At 38.2% G+C, this 20,765-nt stretch overlaps 2 protein-coding genes across 8 annotated transcripts in view; one reads left to right on the top strand and one right to left on the bottom strand.

The window, feature by feature from the left end:
- Nucleotides 1–16,619, bottom strand: part of kif18a (kinesin family member 18A) — a 48,496-nt gene extending 31,877 nt beyond the window's left edge. For 2 of the 3 annotated variants that reach the window (XM_085270762.1, XM_085270770.1), the window contains exons 1-6: nt 16,543–16,619; nt 14,351–14,676; nt 12,827–12,984; nt 12,402–12,506; nt 4,063–4,173; nt 3,691–3,888 (exon numbers count right to left, since the gene is read on the bottom strand). In XM_085270762.1, coding sequence (XP_085126888.1) covers nt 3,691–3,888; nt 4,063–4,173; nt 12,402–12,506; nt 12,827–12,984; nt 14,351–14,676; nt 16,543–16,604 — 960 coding nt within the window. In that variant the 5' untranslated portion in view covers nt 16,605–16,619. Of the gene's footprint in view, nt 1–3,690; nt 3,889–4,062; nt 4,174–12,401; nt 12,507–12,826; nt 12,985–14,350; nt 14,677–16,438 lie in introns of all 3 variants that reach the window. The other variant, XM_085270778.1, reaches the window with a different exon arrangement.
- The window catches only part of mettl15 (methyltransferase 15, mitochondrial 12S rRNA N4-cytidine), a 62,899-nt gene continuing 58,727 nt past the window's right edge, over nt 16,594–20,765 (top strand). Inside the window, exons 1-3 of one of the 5 annotated variants that reach the window (XM_085270825.1) lie at nt 16,627–16,695; nt 17,518–17,598; nt 18,603–18,821. In XM_085270825.1, coding sequence (XP_085126951.1) covers nt 17,596–17,598; nt 18,603–18,821 — 222 coding nt within the window. In that variant the 5' untranslated portion in view covers nt 16,627–16,695; nt 17,518–17,595. Of the gene's footprint in view, nt 16,696–16,802; nt 16,821–16,863; nt 17,245–17,517; nt 17,599–18,602; nt 18,855–20,765 lie in introns of those variants that run through there. The other 4 variants (XM_085270789.1, XM_085270798.1, XM_085270814.1 and 1 more) reach the window with 4 other exon arrangements.

Raw genomic sequence — 20,765 nt, 5'->3', positions numbered from 1 at the left:
CGGGGACTGGTGAGTGTCAGCACCACAGTCCAGGATGAGACAACGAACATCCAAGAATACATTGGGAAGATGGCCCCAACTGACCGAGTGCTCAGTGAATACCTCAGGCAGCAGAAACCCAAGAAAGAGGAGGGAGACGAGGAACCATCATGGAAGGACAGGCCCCTGCACGGTATGTACCACCGGCAGATAGAGGAGGTGGCTGATATCCAGAAATCCTACCAGTGGCTGGACAAAGCTGGACTGAAAGACAGCACAGAGGCACTAATCATGGCAGCACAAGAACAAGCTCTGAGCACAAGATCCATAGAGGCTGGGGTCTATCACACCAGGCAAGACCCCAGGTGCAGGCTGTGTAAAGATGCCCCAGAGACAATCCAGCACATAACAGCAGGGTGCAAGATGCTAGCAGGCAAGGCATACATGGAACGCCATAACCAAGTGGCCGGCATAGTGTACAGGAACATCTGTGCCGAGTATAACCTGGAAGTCCCGAGGTCAAAATGGGAGATGCCCCCAAGGGTGGTGGAGAATGACCGAGCTAAGATCCTGTGGGACTTCCAGATACAGACGGACAAAATGGTGGTGGCTAACCAACCGGACATAGTGGTGGTAGACAAACAGAAGAAGACGGCCGTAGTGATCGATGTAGCGGTTCCGAATGACAGCAATATCAGGAAGAAGGAACATGAGAAGCTGGAGAAATACCAAGGGCTCAGAGAAGAGCTCGAGAGGATGTGGAGGGTGAAGGTAACGGTGGTCCCCGTGGTAATCGGAGCACTAGGTGCGGTGACTCCCAAGCTAGGCGAGTGGCTCCAGCAGATCCCGGGAACAACATCGGAGATCTCTGTCCAGAAGAGCGCAGTCCTGGGAACAGCTAAGATACTGCGCAGGACCCTCAAGCTCCCAGGCCTCTGGTAGAGGACCCGAGCTTGAAGGATAAACCGCCCGCAGGGGCGTGCTGGGTGTTTTTTTTTTTTTATATATATGTGGCCTTACCCTAAAATAAATTTTTGTTTTATTTATCATGCTCTTATGTGAAGTGTCTGACGTATTTTTGTCTCATAGGTGATCAAGGTGCGCTTTTCCTCAATGATGGACAATAAAGAAGCTCTCCTGGCTGCAGTCACTTTACCTAAATTTAAGTTACGCTGGATCAGAGAAGAAGAGAAAAAAGACATGGTTAGGGCAATGCTTACTACAGAGTGCCGTGGGTTGTCTCTTGAAGGACAACAACCTGCTCAAGATCACAAGAACCCTGCTGACTCCACTGATGACTTTTTTTCATTTGAGGAGGGCGACTGTATCTACTCTGCTGAAACAGAGGTGATGGAATATTTGAAATCTGCTGGGTCTGAGCTGGGTGTTCTTAGCCAGTTTCCCAGGATTAAGGACATTTCACTGAGGTACAACACAGCCACAACATCAAGCGCACCAGTCGAAAGGCTTTTTAGCCTCAGCAATCTTGTGCTTACACCCAGAAGGAACAGACTGTCAAGTGAACGCTTTGAGAGACTTACATTAATGAGATAAAACAAGTTTTTCAAAAACGAGACAACTAAGTAGTACAAAAAGGTTTTTGGAAAACGTGAGTGCATACAGCATGCAGGAAATATGGTGCTCATTGGTTTGAGGAAGTTTCAGAGGAATTCTGTTTGTTAACCAAAGGTCAGAGTTAACTTCACTTTGTTGAAACACATGACATGATTACATACATTATGTATGAATATGTTACTCATTGCTTTGAAAATTAAAACATTTTAATGTTTACAGCGTGATACATGTCATGTTTAACATTTGTTAGGTTAAGCTTTTTTGTTATTCAGATATGTTGCTAAAGAAAGTTACATTTCTTACCAAAAAATGTAATTATTAAAGAATGTTTTTTTTTTATAGAATGTAATAAAGATGATTCAGAAAGCTAAAAGGCTAAACTATTTCATGTTGACTCGTATGTTTTTAAAAAAAAAAAATTTATTATTTAAAGAGTTTAATTTCTATTGTTTGTCCACTCAAGGTTTATAGGGATTTTAAGAAGTATTTAGTTAAATTACTTATTGAGTAATTAAGTTACTTTTCAGACACAGTAATTAGATAATCAATATTGTATTTAACATACTTAAGTAATTAATTACTTTTGTATTTAACATACTTAAGTAATTAATTACTTTTTTAAAGTAACTTATCCAACACTGACAGGAACAGAGCGGGAGGGAAAGCGAGAGAAAGAGAGCCAGGGTCAACAACGTCACATTATGCTGGGCTTACACTGTGCGATTTTTGGCCCATTTTGAGCCGATTTTTGAGTCGTGCGACCGTTTTGGCGATCGGCCCGATTTTAGCCTTCATTGTGCGTCGTGGAGCTGAATCACGCGACTGGGAAAAAAAAAAAAAAAAAATCGCACAGTGTCTGCCCAGCATTAGAAAGGTATAGTGATGATCCACAACTATTTTCAGTTGCGGATGATATTTAATTGTGTTGTGGTTTGCAGTGTTTTGTGTTATTTCACTTTAAATTTGTTTAAAAGGAAAAAGCTGAAAATTTAAATAGTAATAGAAATGTGAATAGTTGTTTTTTGTAATATTACATTTTATGTGGAGTGAATAAATAAAAGTATAATTACTTTTGGCCCCTAGAGACAAAACACATAAAAACTCCAAAACACGTAAAAACTCAGAAGAACGTGAAAACAATATACATATGCTTTCAATTGTGTAATATAAGTGATCTAGGTAGCTCTGTTTTGGAAGTTCAGTTAACGCAATAAATGTGTTTTGGAGTTTGTACGTGCTTTGTCTCTTGGGGCCACCGCATATATTTATATATAAACATATCTAAATAAATCCACTCTTTTTTTACATTAGTAATTCCTTTTGTGCATAATTTTATATTGTTGTTAATAATAAATTAATTAAAGCAACAAAACAACCTGAAGAGCCGGTTCTCTAAAAAAAAAATCCCATCACTAGAGGCGAGGCCGAGTAACGTTGCGTAGAGACAAAAGTGGACGAAAGAGAGGCAAACTTGCGGCTCCACAAGTATAATTATAACGTAACATATACTATATCGATATAAACAATATTGTCACATCTTATATCTCGTATGAAAATATATCGATATTTTTAAAAAACTCGATATATCGCCCAGCCCTATTAGTAATGTTAATAAACATATATATAGAGCCTATATATATAACCTAAAAGGCTAGTAAGGTAAGATAAGAAATGTATACTTTATCTTAAAATTTGGAAATTATTTTCTTTAAAAAAAATAAAAATTAAACAATCCTAAATCTAATATCTAATATAATTGGCATTAAAAGGCTGTTTTATGGCCTGTATAGATTTTTGGGTTTGAGAATTGAGGTAAAAAATGTCTCCTTTTATAACAAACATATTCAACCCTTGTACTCTGCAATATGGCAGCCGCTTAAGCCGAGACGTGTACAATGAGTTGAGCATACTTATAGTTAAGGGTTCTGTTTACTGCAATATTACAGTTTTAAAACATCAGGTGCTGCCTTATAGTAACCATCCAAACCTTTTATTTGCCAGTTAGGAAACAATATTATCAACTCATTGTTTTTTTTAATGTTACTAAGTTTTTTTAAGCTTTTTAAAAGGTTTTAAATGGCTCTCAGAAACAGCTGTGATTGTAAAGTAGTCCCTTGTACATTCACTTTCACTCACCTTTGGGTCAGCAAGAGCATTGATGACATTTCCCAGGGCGAGGAGTGAACGGTTGATGTTAGCGCCTTCTCGTAAGCGTGCCCCTTTAGCGTTGGTGGCACTGGCTCTCTCTGAGCCTGCCAAGTCAATCAGGCTCATTTTGGCAACACATACATTATGATTGAGGCTGGCAGTTTTGTCCTGCTGTCTCAAATATATCTGGAGGAAAACAATAGAACAAAGTTCATTCAAGGTTATCAAAAACTAAAGTCTGATACACTGTTACATGATTGGAGCGATAAGGAGTCTTTAAAAAAACGTAACTTTTCTATTTATATTTAACATTAGTATTTATATCTTAATTTATTGATGATTTCTGGTCATTTAGCTTACCTGAAATACAGCATGGGAACGAGAAGAGGTGGCGTTCATATCAGTCGGGTGCTGTGTCCTGTTTCGATTGCCAGAATCCAAAGCCTCGAGAATCTGCTCTGCAGATTTGGGCTGTCAGTAAAAACAAAAACAAAGACGTGAACATACACAGGACGCCACACAGGGAAAAATAACTTGCAGTGCACTGCCATCAAAATACATTTCGCACAGCAGCAATCATGATACGATAATTAAGTGAAACGCAGTCTAATACTGCAAGATAATCTGTGATACATCATATCTGCCCCTGACAAAATAAAACATACACCTAAACATGCTTTTATTCAGACATTTACATTTTTTCCCACGTGTTTCTGTGCAATATCATTATTTCTCAGTCTTAATAATGAGGCAATTCATTTAATTAGCTTCGTGATTTGCTTTCCCCTGCCTTTATCCCCTGTGAGTTCCTTCTTCTGCAACATGAGTTAAATTCCTCATTCATTTGATAAGCACCATCTCAAGTAGTCATGAAGTAGTGATTCTGGTTAGTCACATTGGCAGAGGAATCTATTTAAAGAACCAGCCTGCTCAAATAAAAATATATAAAATATATTATGGTATATAATATTATGTGTAACACAATGTAATAATTATACATTACAAGAACAAGTGCTATGATATATTTCCCTATATGGAACCGCCACTGAGCAATTCTGGAGAACAATTTTAATGAAAGCAGTAGTTTTACTGATTTGCAAGTTTCTGGTTAAATGGAAAGATAGTTGAACAAACAGAAGTTAATCTTTACAACTGCTGACATCACAAAGTGCAAATTTAAATTTGTTTTCTCCCATATTTATTTCATTTAAAAAAAAAAAAAAAAAAAGACAATTATTACTATAAAAATTTGCATTTCCTGCGAAAATGCAGCGTGGATGCTTTAAAGCTGAAGCTGTATGCAAAAACTAGTTGAAAAAGCTGAAAAGTTGCAGAAATTGTAAAAACTTTGCAGAAGCAAAGGAACTTTGCTAAAATGTAATAACTTAGCAGAACTGCAATATCTTAGAGGAAACATAATACTTGGCAGAAATGCAATAGCATAGCAGAACTTAGCAGAAATATTGTAACTTACCAGAAACATGATAACTTCTCAAAAATACAAGAATTTAGGTAAATAGTATAAGATAACAGAAAGAATATATTTAGCCAAAAATACTTGAACATTACAGAAACACTATGATTTAGAAAAATAGTACAACATAGCAGAAATACTGTGATTTACCAGAGACACTGTGATGAAGTATGAATATTGTAATTTTAAATTAATACTATGTTTTAGCACAAATACTATAATTTGACAGAAATACTATGTTTCAGCACAAATACTCTGGTTTAGCAAAAATATTATAACATAGCAGAAATACAATTATATAGCAGAAATGCTATATTTAGAAAGAAAAATATAATATAGTAGAAATAGTATGATTTATCAGAAATACTGTAATCAGCACATATACTGTAACATGACAGAAATTCCTCCACTTAGTAGTAATACTATAACATAACACAAATGTTATGATTTGGCACAAAAACCATGATTTGGCAAAAATACTATGATTTAGCAGAAATACTATGATTGAGCAGAAGTACTAAGATGTAGTACAAGTACTTTGATTTAACAGAAATACAATTATGGAGGAGTAATACTTTAAAGTGGGAGAAATATTGATACACACACACACACACACACATACACAGAGCCTAAAGGGAACAGTATTTGTGCCATGGAGTGTTAACAAGAATGTGAGGTCCATATTAGAAAAGCTGGTAAAATCATAAAAGTTTGCAGAATACTGTAAAAGGCTTTCTCTCTCTCTCTCTCTGTGTCTCACACACACACAAACACACACGGCGAGAGAAGCAAGTTTCTAGGTCAGTCAAGCAGACTGGGAGCAGCTAAATTTGAATCCACCAATCAGAGAGGCTGTGTACTTTTTCCCGCCAAAACAGGTGCACACACGCGGCACACAGACAGGATTTTTGTAGTCTATTTCTCATAGTGAGGACTCCCCTCAAACAAATGACCATAATTTCCTAACCGTAGGGGCTAGAACGGTCATTCTTACACGGTTTTGTTCAGAAGAGATGGGGGAATCTTCAAGTGTTGACAATTTATCATTAAAATATGGATTTTTAGAGATATATGACATGGATGACTTGTTGGCTTAGAAGCCACGAAGGCCCCAATATGCAAATTTGAAGGCCTCAACCCACATATATGATTGGCTGGCTGGGAAGCAGTCCAGGCCCTGATTTGTAAATTTGAATGTCTCATCCCTAAGATATGATTGGCTGGCTGGGAAGCCGTGCAGGCCCTGATATGTAAATTTGAATGTCTCAGGCCTCACAGAGGATTGGCTGCCTGGGGACCTGGCAGTAATATATAGAAATAGTATGATTAAGCATAAATACTACATTTAGTAGAAATACTATGTTTTAGCACAAATACTATAAAAAGCAGAAATAGTATATTAAGCACAAATCCTATAAAAAGCACAAATAGTATGATTATGCATAAATACTACATTTAATAGAAATACTATGTTTTAGCACAAATACTATAAAAAGCAGAAATACTATATTAAGCACAAATCCTATAAAAAGCACAAATCCTATATTAAGCACAAATCTTATAAAAAGCAGAAATACTATATTAAGCAATATAAATATCCTATAAAAATCCTTTAAAAAGCAAAAATACTGTACTATGATTTGGTAGAAAAACTATAATTAATGAGAAATACTATATTTGGCAGAAATACTATATTTAGCACAAATCTTATAAAATAGCAGAAATAGTACGGTAATAACTTAAACAGAAAAATTGGAAAAGCAAAATGGACAGCTGAAAAAATGCTGAACATGCTGAGGGTCCCTCAAATATACTTGTTAAATGAAAAAAATTGGCAAAAAAATATATATAACAGCCACACAATCAGAAATATGGACACATATGGAAACACACATGCACAGAGAGAGACACACACAAGATCCAATTCAGTCAACCAGCCTAAATATATTGAATTTGAATCTTAAAATGAGATCATCACATTAAAAGTCTTTCTCTCTCTCTGTCACCCACACACATACACACACACACACGCCATTTAACATGTCATTTAACGTTTATCTTGTCTGGACATGTCAACAAAAATATTCAACACAATTTAACATGTCATTTAACGTTTATCTTGTCTGGACATGTCAACAAAAATATTCAACACAATTTAACATGTCATTTAACGTTCATCTTGTCTGGACATGTCAACAAAAATATTCAACACAATTTAACATGTCATTTAACGTTTATCTTGTCTGGACATGTCAACAAAAATATTCAACACAATTTAACATGTCATTTAACGTTTATCTTGTCTGGACATGTCAACAAAAATATTCAACACAATTTAACATGTCATTTAACGTTTATCTTGTCTGGACATGTCAACAAAAACATTTGACAGTAACACTTTCCCTTATTCACAGGTTTTTGTTTAGGAACAACAGCATATTTACAGTTTTCCCTCTAAGTCTGCTCCGTTTTTTGCTCACAACCTCTCCTGCTTTTGAAAAGATTCTCTCTGCAGGTACAGAAGAAGCAACGATTCCTAGGTATCTCACTGCAAGTCTGCTTAGGGATGGGAAGGTTTGTTCATGCTCTTGCCACCAAACCAATGGATCCTTATCTCGGGGAATCAGTTTTTCCTCTGAGTACCGGCGTATTTCAATGAGTACATCACTGGAAGCTGACCGGTGATGTTGGCTTGACACAACCTGCATGTCAAAATCTGTCCATATCCCTCCTTTTGTTGCAGCTGGACCTGCGGGTGGAGGACTTGGGATAGACCCTGAAGTAGAAGGCCCTGAGGCAGAGCTAACAGCAGGCATTGAGCTTACAGTTAGAGTGGGAGCAGACTGTCCTGTCTGATAGACTTCTTGCATTTCAGTGTGGAGATGTTTCTTTAATACTTCAACATTGTCTTTGTCACAAAACCCAAGGTGTTTAAACCTAACATCCAGAAATGTACTTGCAGCTAGACAGTGAATGCTCTGAATACCCCTGAATCTGCGCTGGCATTGCTGTGCCAGCTGTGTGGCAAGGGAGCTGTCCTGATATTCACAGGCTGCTACAGCCCTGTGAATGAGTGACACAAGTGGAATAACTTTGGAGACTGAAACATGTTTTTCAGATGAAACTTCCTGTGTTACTTCTTCAAACGGCCGTAGTGCAACAACTGTTTCCTTGATCAGGGATAATTCTCCCGCATTTAAGCATAGTTGATTCTTCCCTAAAAGGCAGAGGGCTGTGGTCACGGCTTCATTTTGCTCACAGAGCTGCTCCAACATGTAAAAGACAGAGTTCCAGTGGGTATCTACTGACTGAATTAGCTTGTGCTCTGCCACTTTCAATTGTTGCTGAATATCCTTAAGCTTCTCAGTAGCCTTTGTGCTGTGGTGAAAAAAGGACACAATCGCACGGCATTTTTCCAGCACCTGCACCACTTCTGGGACAGCTTTTACACTGTCCTTTACAACTAAATTCAGTGTGTGTGCAAAACATGGAAAATGCCTCCATCCAGCTTTGTGCACTGCAGCAACCATATTTGCACCATTGTCTGTGACAACTGCAACCACCTTCTCAGTTATGCCCCATTCTTCTGTGATTTGCTTAAGTGCTGAGCTGATATTATCTGCTGTATGCTGCCCATGGAAAGAGTGGGTTTCCAGGACAAATTCTCTCATTTGCCAGTTTTCAATGAGATGGCATGTTACAGTCAAATATGCCTCTGTGGACACTGAGGTCCACATATCAGTGGTGAGAACAACACTGGAAGCATTTCGCAAAGATGCTCTTACTTTGCCTTTACATTCATCAAACAAATTTACAAGATGAGTCTCAGTCAGTGATTTTCTTCCTGGGAGTTTATATTTTGAGTCAAGAGCGCTCACAAATCCCTGGAAACCCTGGTCCTCCACTATGGACAGAGGCTGGAGGTCCTTCACAATCATCTCTACAAGGCATCTTGCGAGTGTTGCTGCTCTTGGGGAATCATCTACAAAGAAAATAAAATACAAAGGGCAAAACAAAAGATGGGGTATACTGCACTGAATGTTTAATCTTTTTAGAGTCATGTATGCAGTCTGTTAAAATAGCCTAAGGGGAAAGGAATTGATAGTTTACATATACTTGCTGTTTTACATAGAATGCTGTGTGAATGAAATTGTCAGTATAATACATAATTAAAGGAATAAATAAGTTTGTCAATACCTGCATTTTAAAATATTCAAATAACTCAGCCAAAAAAATTAAACTGAGTGAAAATAATAATAAAGCTAATAGATAATAATAGTATCTATAAAACGTTTCTCTTATCTATGAAATAATCTTCAACTGAATTTTTATGTTTTAAAGACTACAATGCCTGTTTTACTGCAAGTACTCTGTATATTTTAATGCGACCTAGCCTATGTACCCAGCATTTTCCTCCTCTGTACCTGGATAGTGCCTGCCTGCAGCACTAAAGGACTCCGCGAGAGACATCTGTCTCGCCCTAGCAGCACCTGTCCCTCTCCTCTCCTCGGTTCGCCTCGACATGACCTCATCATATTCTGTGTTATGATTAATTCTGAGGTGTTGCCACAACACCTCACTGTCTTGCCACATACATCACAAACTGCGTCTTGGCTGTTTGTGGAGGTAAAATATGTCCACACATGACTTCGCTTGCGTTTGGCCATTGTTTTGAGTGCGCAAGTGCGCATGCCAAGGGGCTGCGAGACATTTATACAGCCGTATTTCGCACATGACTATGAAAGGCGGAAGAGGAAGTAGTTCCTTCAAATGTAGATAATCCGAATGTTATAGTTTCTTTCCACTGTGTTCCTGTTGATGATAAACTAGATATTTACCCTAAATTACTAAAATATCGATATTTTAATGTGAGAATCGATTCTAGAACATAAATGACTGGTATCGGAGGAATCGATATTTCAGGATCGATCCGCACATCACTAATATAGAAATAGTATGATTAAGAATAAATACTACATTTAGTAGAAATACTATGTTTTAGCACAAATACTATAAAAAGCAGAAATACTGTACTATGATTTGGTAGAAATACTATGTTTTAGCACAAATACTATAAAAAGCAGAAATACTATAATTTAGCAGAAATACTATATTAAGCACAAATCCTATAAAAAGCAGAAATACTGTACTATGATTTGGTAGAAAAACTATAATTAATCAGAAATACTATATTTGGCAGAAATACTATATTTAGCACAAATCTTATAAAATAGCAGAAATAGTATGATTTAGCACAATAGTAATAACTTAAACAGAAAAATTGGAAAAGCAAAATGGACAGCTGAAAAAATGCTGAACATGCTGAGGGTCCCTCAAATATACTTGTTAAATGAAAAAAATCAGCAAAAAATATATATAACAGCCACACAATCACAAATATGTACACATAAGGAAACACACATGCACAGAGACACACACACACACACAAAATTCAATTCAGTCAACCAGCCTAAATATCACAATGAGATCATCCCATTAAAAGGCTCTCTCTCTCTCTCTCTCTCTCTCTCTCTCTCTCTGTCTCACACACACACACACACACACACACACACATCTCTCTCCCTGTGTGTGTGTAAGTTTCCAGCTCAGTCAAGCAGACTGGGACCTGCTGAATTTGAATCCACCAATCAGAGAGGCTGTGTACTTTTTCCCGCCAAAACAGGTGCAGGCAGCACAGAGAGACACAGGATTTTTGCAGTCTATTTCTCATAGTGAGGACTCCCCTCAAACAAATGGCCATAATTTCCTAACCGTAGGGGCTAGAACGGTCATTCTTACACGGTTTTGTTCAGAAGAGATGGGGTAATCTTCAAGTGTTGACAATTTATCATTAAAATATGAATTATTAAAGATATTTGACTTGTAATGCACCATAACTGAGTAGAGGCGAAGCAAAAACTGCCTTGACTTGCCCTCAAACAACGCTTTCTAACTCTAAATCTATTTGGAGTATCAATATCATTCTTTCACCGTAAGAGACAGCAGGCTTTGGTGAACAGTCATGGAAATTTTCAGGTCTCTGTGGAAATCCAACAAAAAGTTATGACGAGAGAAAAAAGTGGTTCATTTCCAGAGTTTGAAATCTGAAGAAATCTGAGCGAAGGACGAATTTCCTACCCTCAAACAAGTCTAACTCATTTCAGAACGGTAATAGGTGAGAAAGAAATTCTTGAATTGTGAGCGTCAGGAGTGTCTGAAGATATACTGGGACAAGCCTCATGTCTTAACTTTGTTTCGTTAAAGAGATATGACGATTCGAATATGCCGCTCATTACAGAAATCAAGCGGTGATTTTGAACAAACTCTCCATTGACTTTCTATGGAGAGTTTTCTAACTTTGTGTTGGTCTGAGGAGATTTGCAAAAATTCTATAAGTCCCACAACAATGATAGTGACATTTCCTGAAAGCCAGCACAAATACCTACATTTTGATGTATAATTTTTGGAAGTTGAGTGAAAATTGAGCAAGTAGCAAGAAGTTGTTCAGACATGAAGAGAAGACTGCAAAACCTTCAGTGGCACACTGGAAGCCAAGAGCATAGCAACCATAACAACGCATGTATTTTGTGAAAAATCACAATTTTGCAACTCAAAACTTTAAGAGGGATAAAAGTAAAGCGGTAAAAGATTTGAAAAAGCTGATTTATACCTGAATAGCCCAATAATTTGAGAACATTTTAAAGTTTGAATGGTTGTTCTACGTGAAAATATGAGGAAGTAGTTAAGTTTCAAAAACAAGAAAATTTAGCAGAATTGCAGAAGTTTCCCATTCATTTCAAATTAAAGGAAAAAAGCTTAATATTTTAAAAAGTATAATAGTGAAAAATACCAAAAGATATAGCCATCATTAGCAGAAATAACAGAATAGTTTAAAATTTGAACGGTGAAAATAGCACAAAAATTGTGGAAGTAGATCCACGGCAAAAAGTGTACGGAAACACCAAGAAGGAACTCAATAGTGTGGATGCTTAAAGCATCCACACAATTATTTTTTCCAACCTGCTCCTGTGTCCTGGCCCAAGATGAGCTACACAGGTTTCATGCTTATTATACAATGAGCTAGCACCACCTGCTTTTACCCAAATATTGCTCACTTTCATGCAGTTTTTTAATGTTTTTAAAAGGACGGGCATTTTTCAACAGAAGTGCATGCATGGAAGTGTTTTTGTGTGTGTTTATTTTAATAATAGATGGTAGTACTGACCTTATGCAGTGTGAGGCCTTGTACAACCACTCCTTTAGAACTGTCCTCCCTGACTGCAAGAGGTCCTGCATTAGCCAACAAATCTCTGATCTGTTCATTGTAAACCTGTGAACACGTGCAAATACAACAAAACACTATGAAACCACACAAAGACAAAAATGTATGGTCAGGTAAAAGCTTGCAGACACAATGATACTGCAAGGTGTAGAAATCATGAATGCGTACCTGCTGCGATACCTTTACATACAAGCAGTGTAGGTTGAGAACACATTTTACAACTTAAAGTCTTCTGTACAAGTCTGACTATCCAGACTTGACACAGTGATGTTGCACAAACAAACAACGTAAGAAACAACATTCCATAAACAACAAGGAGAACAAAGCAAAGTAAAAATAAAGGTAAAAATAAAGAATCCAATACTCACTTCAAGATATGAAAATGCAACTGCAAACTCCTTCTCCTCCTTGGCGTCATCCATGCGTTTGAAGAGCTCTTTCATTGTGCGGTACATGACCCCAGGGTCATTTTGTGAACCTAACATGGTATGTGTCTTGCCTGCTCCGGTAGCACCATAGGCAAACACTGCAAGTGAAAAAGTAATTAAGAGTTACAGAAAACTCTACAAAAACAGTTTCAACATAAAGCTTGCTTAGAAAAGAGCATAACCAAACATGTAATGTGAAAAACTTGGAATGTGAGCAATGGAAGTATCAAGTATATCCAAAAGGAGAACTGAACTTACACTATTTAAAAGTCTCAAGCCAGCCTCCAATGTTTAAAATTTTTCTTCCAAGGAAGAAATTTTGTAATTGTTTTTTTTATATGTTCTTGAGCAAACACAGTTTTTCTCTGGACATTCACTGCTTTTTCGTTTATTTTTGGTCCAGTTCTTCCAGCTGACAATTTTCCAAGGAATGTTTTTTTTGTTGTTGTTGTTGTTGTTAACCCACTTAACACCGATTATATGACTCATTCATAAAAAGAGCACCTAACCCAAGGGATGAAACAGTGTTTTCTCAACACATAAGAGAGAACTTTGCACAGTTATAGATGGCATCTTTAGGCACTTTGTCATTTTGACAACACTGAGCATGTACAACCATCTGTAAAACACATTGGAGGCTGTCTCATGGTTTGGGGCTGCATTTCAGCCAGTGGTGCCGGGGATCTTGTTAAAAGTGATGGAATTATGAACGCAGAAAAGTACCATCAAATTTCAACCTACTATGCAAAACCACCTGGAAAGCATTCCATTGGCAACAGCTTCATTTTTCAGCATGACAATAATCTCAAGCCTACAGTCAATTCAGTAAAAGTATACCTGGATCTAAGAACACACAATGGAACACGATCAGTCATGGATTGGCCTCCCCAGAGTCTGGACCTCAACATTATTAAAGCAGTGTAGGATCCCCTTGACGGGGATTGATCTACCAACATCTAAAGAATGTGTTTTGAGAAGCCTGGAGAACTATTCCTGAAGACCACTTTTACTTGGTATACTGTTTTTTTTTATAAATATTTACAGATGCTTTGATAAATCACTGCAAATATTTCCCATTATATTAGCAAAGCATAAGGGAATGAGAGGTGGTTTAAGACTTATGCACAGTACAGAACTATACAAAGTAATACTTTCTCAAGCTTTAAATTCACATTAGAGAAATAAATACAATTCTTTCTTTTTTTTTTTTTGGCTTAGTCAATTGCACCAAAATATATGGTAAAGAATAACACTCTGCACTCCATTTATCCAGCCCTGGAATAAAATCGTATCTTTGAAGGTCTATCCCCTTCACAGCAGTGAGGGTAATTTGTCGCTGCAGACAGATAAATAACTAGCACACTACAGAACGAGTTAATCAGCTCCACATCTTTTTATAATTGGCAGACATCATGACTAATTCAGACAGACTGTAGCTGCAGCTTGTACTCATTAATTTGTCACCTGTACAGTTGAATCCATTCATCACCCCATCCAGCACTCCTTTAGTGGTGTTCTCAAAAATGTCGACTTGTGTAGCATTCTCGTCGAAGACTAGGTCAAAAACAAACTTCAGGTCTTTGTTAGCCTTCTTATTGATGTTTCTGTTTCGTACTCTTTGTGACCCAAAGCACGACAAGTCCTCTTCTTTGGGGTCAAATATGAGCATGTGGTTATCGACGACCTGGACCACATTTCGACAGTTTTCACGCTTTTCACTGTCATTGGCCGGCCTCACTCGAACAACAACCTTTACATGGCTGCACACATCACTCGCCATCTTGGTTTCCCTGCAAGGAATGAAGCATTACAAAACAAGACAACAAACAAATAAAATGTTAACTGGATTTCACAATCTTGAAAATATGCTGATAAAATTCAAACATGGTCTGAGGACTTTGAAGGCAGAGTTGAACTTGTTTTATGGTAAGCGAACAGCCTAAAAGTGTTTTCATACAGAATGCCACAGGAATGAGTCCTAAAAACTGGAAACACTTTAGCTTTTTTGAACTTCCAGTTCCATCGTCTCAAAGTGCAGACTAAGGTCAGGTCTCACTGTAATTTATAATATTTCTTGTCTGTTAACTACCAGACAAGCAATATGCACTCTGTGTAGAGCAAGGTTTCAACATTTGAAATCAGAGCAAGTCAAAGCTGTGCAAAGCTTGTGGTCAGAGGTCTACATACACTCATCATGACTGTTCTTTTTCTAGAGTGAAATGATTGTACAGGACACATCTTTACCTACTTAAAAAAAAACAAGAATTGGGTGCACATGTTTGAATTTATTTGGGATTTATTTGAATCCAAACAGGGTCAAACATATACAAACAGGTTCAAATATATAAATACACCCCCACACTAATATTTGGTAAAATGTCCCTTAGTAAGTTGCACCTTAGATGATTTTGGTAGCCATCAACAAGCCTCTGGCATAATTTTGGCTCAATATTTGATCAATCTTCTAGGCAGAAATGGCTTTGGGTAGGCAATTCCACAAGCTTACTGTTTAGTGCTTTATCCATTCCAAAAGCAGTTTTTATGTGTGCTTGGGCTCAATGTCCTGCTGGAACACCCAACTGTGACCATATTTCAACCATCTAACTGTTTATTTGAGATAAAGTTAAAGAATTTGTTTGGAGGTTGTCCTTGTTCTTCATTATTCTCTCCACTTTGTGTAATGTACCAGTATCACTATGAGTGAAAAAAGCCCCAGAGCATGTTGCTACCATTACCATGCTTGACGGTTGGTACAGTGTTTTTAGGATTTATTACCATGACATGAAATTACCATGGCATTCATGCACATGATGAGTCTATCTAAACCTCTGACCACAACTGTACATAAGGATACTGAAACTTTCACAAAACTAATAACAATAATCTTTAAATAAAAAAAAATAATACAACAAAAACCTACACTTGTGTTTTAAACGTTTTGGGTCAGGGACTGATACTCATGGACATTTTTCAGTGACATTAAAATAAAATAAAGATATATATCTATATATACACACACACACATACATATATATCGTGGTAATCGGAGCACTAGGTGCGGTGACTGCCAAGCTAGGCGAGTGGCTCCAGCAGATCCCGGGAATAACATCGGAGGTCTCTGTCCTGGGAACAGCTAAGATACTGCGCAGGACCCCGAGCTTGAAGGATAAACCGCCCGCAGGGGCGTGCTGGGTGTTATTTATTTATATATATATATATATATATATATATATATATATATATATATATATATATATATATATATATATATATATATATATATATATGGACCGGGGATTCACTTTAATAACAGCATAATATAATCAAATGCTGTCTAACATGTATTAACACGCAATTTTCAGGTACAGCTAGCTCAGTACTATTAAATGGAATAAACAGTCGAAGTCGAGCACACGTTACAATGTGATGACAATCCTGCCAACGTAAATACAGCAGGACTGGCCAGCCCCTGCCATCTAGCTAGCTGTAGTACAGTCACTAACAGTAAGATGGCATTGATTACTTCGTCTCCGATGCAATCTTCGGTCTTACCTTTTGTTAGTAACGACTATCGTCCATATCCCTACTAAGGCGACACTTTCAGATCAAACGCTCGGTTTAAAAGTAGCTCGAATTAAGTGAATAAACTCGCTAACCTTGTCGCTAGCACAACCGCCGCCAATATTTTCAAAAAAGCTGTCGTCTTCCTCTGTGGCATCTGATAGGTCGAGAGGGGCGCGTCACTAGGCGGGCCGTGGTGACGCACAGTGCACGCTGCGGAAGGTGGAGCTACTCCGTGGTGTGCTACGGTAAGCTACTGCCGCTTTCTGTGCATAAGCACGGTTGTCTGGCTCAACATTTGTGAAACTTGATTAAATGGACCTGACTACACCGTCGGGTCCTTTTCAGTATATTTTATTGACAGTCTCTGTAGGTATGAAGCGCGGTCATCCAACATGGTGGCATAGCAACGGTATCCTCTGCATCGCTTTATTTAGATGTAACATGTCCAGCCTCTGCTGATATCATAGCCTGTATACACGTATTACAGAGCATTAGGGTGGGCTAAACATTCAAAATTTAATAGATAATAGCTTTACAGTCATGGCCACGTCAAACACGTGCATGCCTTTTTGTATCTGCTCCATGTTCAGGCGTTTTTAGCTAGGTAGATAGCTAACCTTTACACCAAAATACTGTTTTTGTGTGGGGAGTTGCTACTAAATATCACCATAAATGATGGCACATGTTTGTTTAAGGGAACTGCTAACCTCTAACAACCTACAGATAAGTTAGTACGACCTTCCTACTCCTAGCTTGAAGGATAGCAGCTAACGTTTAGTAAACAGCAAGAAGAGGTAGGTGTGTGTGTGTGTGTGTGTGTGTGTGTGTGGGGGGGGGGGGGTTCATGAGAAAAAAGGACCTACTTATTAAACTACACAATAATATCCGCATCAGTCTTTCCCTACAATACAACTCTTATTGTAGTTGTAGGCTATAAAATACAAAATAATCACAGGCATCTGAGGACAGACAGACAATAGTGAGGTGTGTGATAGGAATGACAGATGGGTTCAAGGTAGGGGTGGGATTACATCAGGGATCAACTCTAAGCCCCTTTTTGTTTGCAGTGGTGATGGACAGATTGACAGATGAGGTCAGGCAGTAGTCTCCATGGCCTATGATGTTTGCAGATGACGCTGTGATCTATGGTAAGAGTAGGGAACAGGTGGAAGAGAGCCTGGAGAGGTGGAGGTATGGTCTAGAGAAAAGAGGAATGAAAGTCAGGTGAAGCAAGACAGATTACGTGTGTGAATGAGAGGGAAACAGGTGTAACAGTGAAGCAGCAAAGGACAGAGTTAGTGAAGATAGATGAGTTTCAATACCTGGGTCAGCAAATCAAGGCAATAGAAAGTGCACAAGAGAGGTGAAGAATAGAGTCCCGGCAGGCAAGTGTCAGCAGAGCAAATGGCCTACCACCTACATAAAAAGGGAAAAAACTGTAAATAGAAACTATTGAGATAACTTCATGTCTTATGGCTGAAGCTGAAATGGGGACGTCATTTGCCTGGAGGAGTTTACTCGTGCTAACATGGTGTCATGTAGTTTAGATACCTGCTAATGAAGCTCATTGCAATAATAATAATAATAATAAGAATAATAATAATAACAATAATAGGTGTTTTCCTAGGTCCACAAGATAAAAAAGCGCCGTCAATTGACAATAAAAAGAAATATTGCTGTGAGATGGAATACAGGTTTTTCACACACATGAATTCACATGTGTCTGAACCACTGCTGTAAAGTATGTATAGACGTGTATAGAATGCTTCACAATATTACTGCAATCATGAACTGAGAATCATGGCCACATCTTTAAATATATTCAAAATGAAGTGTGTTATTGGAAAGGTTTAGTCAGTCAACAGTTTTTGCATCTGCCTTGAATTTAGAACCGTAATGTTTTCCTCTTCCAAGTAACGTAAGATAGCTTTTAATTCATAGTTTTGTATTGTTCCTGTTCCCACCTGTTTGGTCTCAGTGCAGCTGTTAAACTGGATAAACCCCGGAGTATACTATAAGCTTCTCCAGAGCACAGCTTCATGATGATGGAGTGTCAACTTTAAAATAGTACTACACACCAAGTTCCTCTTGATTAGCTTAACCTTCCATCTTTCTTCTCATCATGTAACTTTGCTAATTTACTTCTCCACAGATCATTATAACGATCATGATTTTCCACATGACTGTCCGCTCTTACCCAATGATGCGAAAAACACATCTGGCTGCGCGGAGAGCATGGAGAAGGCTAAGGCCGAGATTGAACTCCTGTTTCGTTGGTGCATCTTCTGGTCCAGGTCATGAGGACAGATCCGAAGACCCGTCTGCTGTTTCAGCTGAAAAGCCTCCTCACATGCCTGTCATGTTGAAAGAGGTACTTCAATACTTAGACATTCAACCAGCTCAGGTACAATTTTTGGTGTCCTTAATAAAGTTCATGTCTGTTTGTTTAACCATTCTTTTAGAAATATGTCAAATATTCATTCGGACAAAATGAGGGCTTTAGGCGGGCATTCAGGTAGCAGTGGGTTGACTTTTTACTTGTGTTTATTAACATTATTTCCAATTGAACCTTTTTACCTGGTGTATTTCCATATTAAAAAGGCCCTGGAATGTGCTCAGACTGTAGGCAAATCTGACGCAGGACTAAATTGAATCTCCAGACTGACTGCCGACAATATTTGCAAGTGATTAGATCATATTTGTGTTTTCAGGGATTGTTATCCGGTCTGCCTCGGTTGCTGTGGTAATAGCATAGGCATGCAAACTCATACTGAGAGGTGTTTCTCATGTCCCCAAATTTTGATTTTCTTATGTGTGTCAGAGCTTTTGAAAGCAAGTTATTGGCAGGCTGTTGCGTGCATTGTGTCGGCTACTGAGGTTTACAAAAAGGTCTCTTCTCATTGTGATTTGAGGATTGAAATGACCTGTTTCCTGATTAACCATCCTCTTCACAAAGGTGTTTGTTGCTAAGGTAAAATTCTGTTCACACACTACATAACAACTTGTTGTTATAAAGGCATTCATGAGTTGGACAGGGTGGCAGTATCTTGGCTTTCACTTAATGTATGTACTACCAGGACAGATGGGCATGAGTCAAAAGCCTTCTGGCGTGGCAGGCAGGAAAGGAGGGAAAAGTAATGGCCCCCTCCACCCCTCAGATAATGGATGGTCAAGGCAGGTGGGGGCCATGGGTCAACAACTTAGTCAGGAATTGCGCCACTGTAAGTCTGTTGGCAGGACACAGGGTGCTGCATCGCTCCTGCCTGAACTTTAGCACCTCTAAACTCCTCCGCTACCCGCCCATGTGCCAACTGTCCCAAGACAGCTTGCCAATCAGATGCTATTAAAAACAGTTTGATAGATTTTATTTTTTTTTTGTACAGTATGTGCTGTAGACCTCACTTGGTGTGACGTTCTGTGGAAATGATGTGTGATTACCTTCAGAAGTCTTTCTTTAGTGTTCCTTCACTGCAGATGTTTGTTCTTTCATGTGAGAACATAGTGTTACAAATGAACTTGGTCTTTATCTACAGCAATGTTACAACCTTATCGTAGTGCTGACTCATAGTCATTCGTATTCATATATCTACAGGGCTAAATATAACTGCATAACTACAAAAATATAACTATAACTTGTCAGGGAATCAAATGTGAATTCTGACATGGCTCTGACAGAGCTGCCATTTAAGTGCTTAAATTTGTAGTGGGCGTGTGGTGTTGTCAGTAACAGATCAGTTGCTTTGAGGAGGAAAACCTGCCCTTAATTGCAGACAAATGTCCAAACGATTAAAGATTAAATGGGCTTTATAAAAATAATCACTAATATGTAATTGCTCTTGTTGGCTGAAGAAGAGTTTGTATGAATGGAGGACTTACACGATGATGGGTGTCAGAGCAAATACTGCAGTTAAACTGAAGTGTGTAAATGGAGGCTTTCAGTGCCCTGCTGCCTCCCACACAGGACGTCTGGCTGTAAATCTGTATGCAGGTATCTAATTTGCAGTGGTAGCCTGCGCTCTATTTTCTCAGTTTTACAAATGGCCATCATGCTTGTTGGGTCTTGATTGATAGTTTGTCATATTTCTTGTCTGAAATTGTATCCTTGCTTAATGAAGAACACTCTATCTCACCATGAATTGCCTTCAAAGCCCCATATGATGGCTTTTCTTCCTTGGTTTAATGCAGGTCTGTGTGAAACAGCTTGCTGGGACAGGACTAAACCTAAGGTGATATTTTCTTTTCTCTGCCTTTTTAACTATTTTGTTATAGGGATATTTAAATTGGTGTGTCAGGCCTCCACTTTGATATAGACTGA

Source organism: Mchenga conophoros, linkage group LG1, assembly GCF_057382185.1.
Source record: "Mchenga conophoros isolate Kocher_MC1m ecotype Shallow Benthic linkage group LG1, M_conophoros_male_GT1.1, whole genome shotgun sequence".
Lineage (NCBI taxonomy): Eukaryota > Metazoa > Chordata > Actinopteri > Cichliformes > Cichlidae > Mchenga > Mchenga conophoros.
This window is presented reverse-complemented; position numbering and strand designations above follow the sequence as displayed.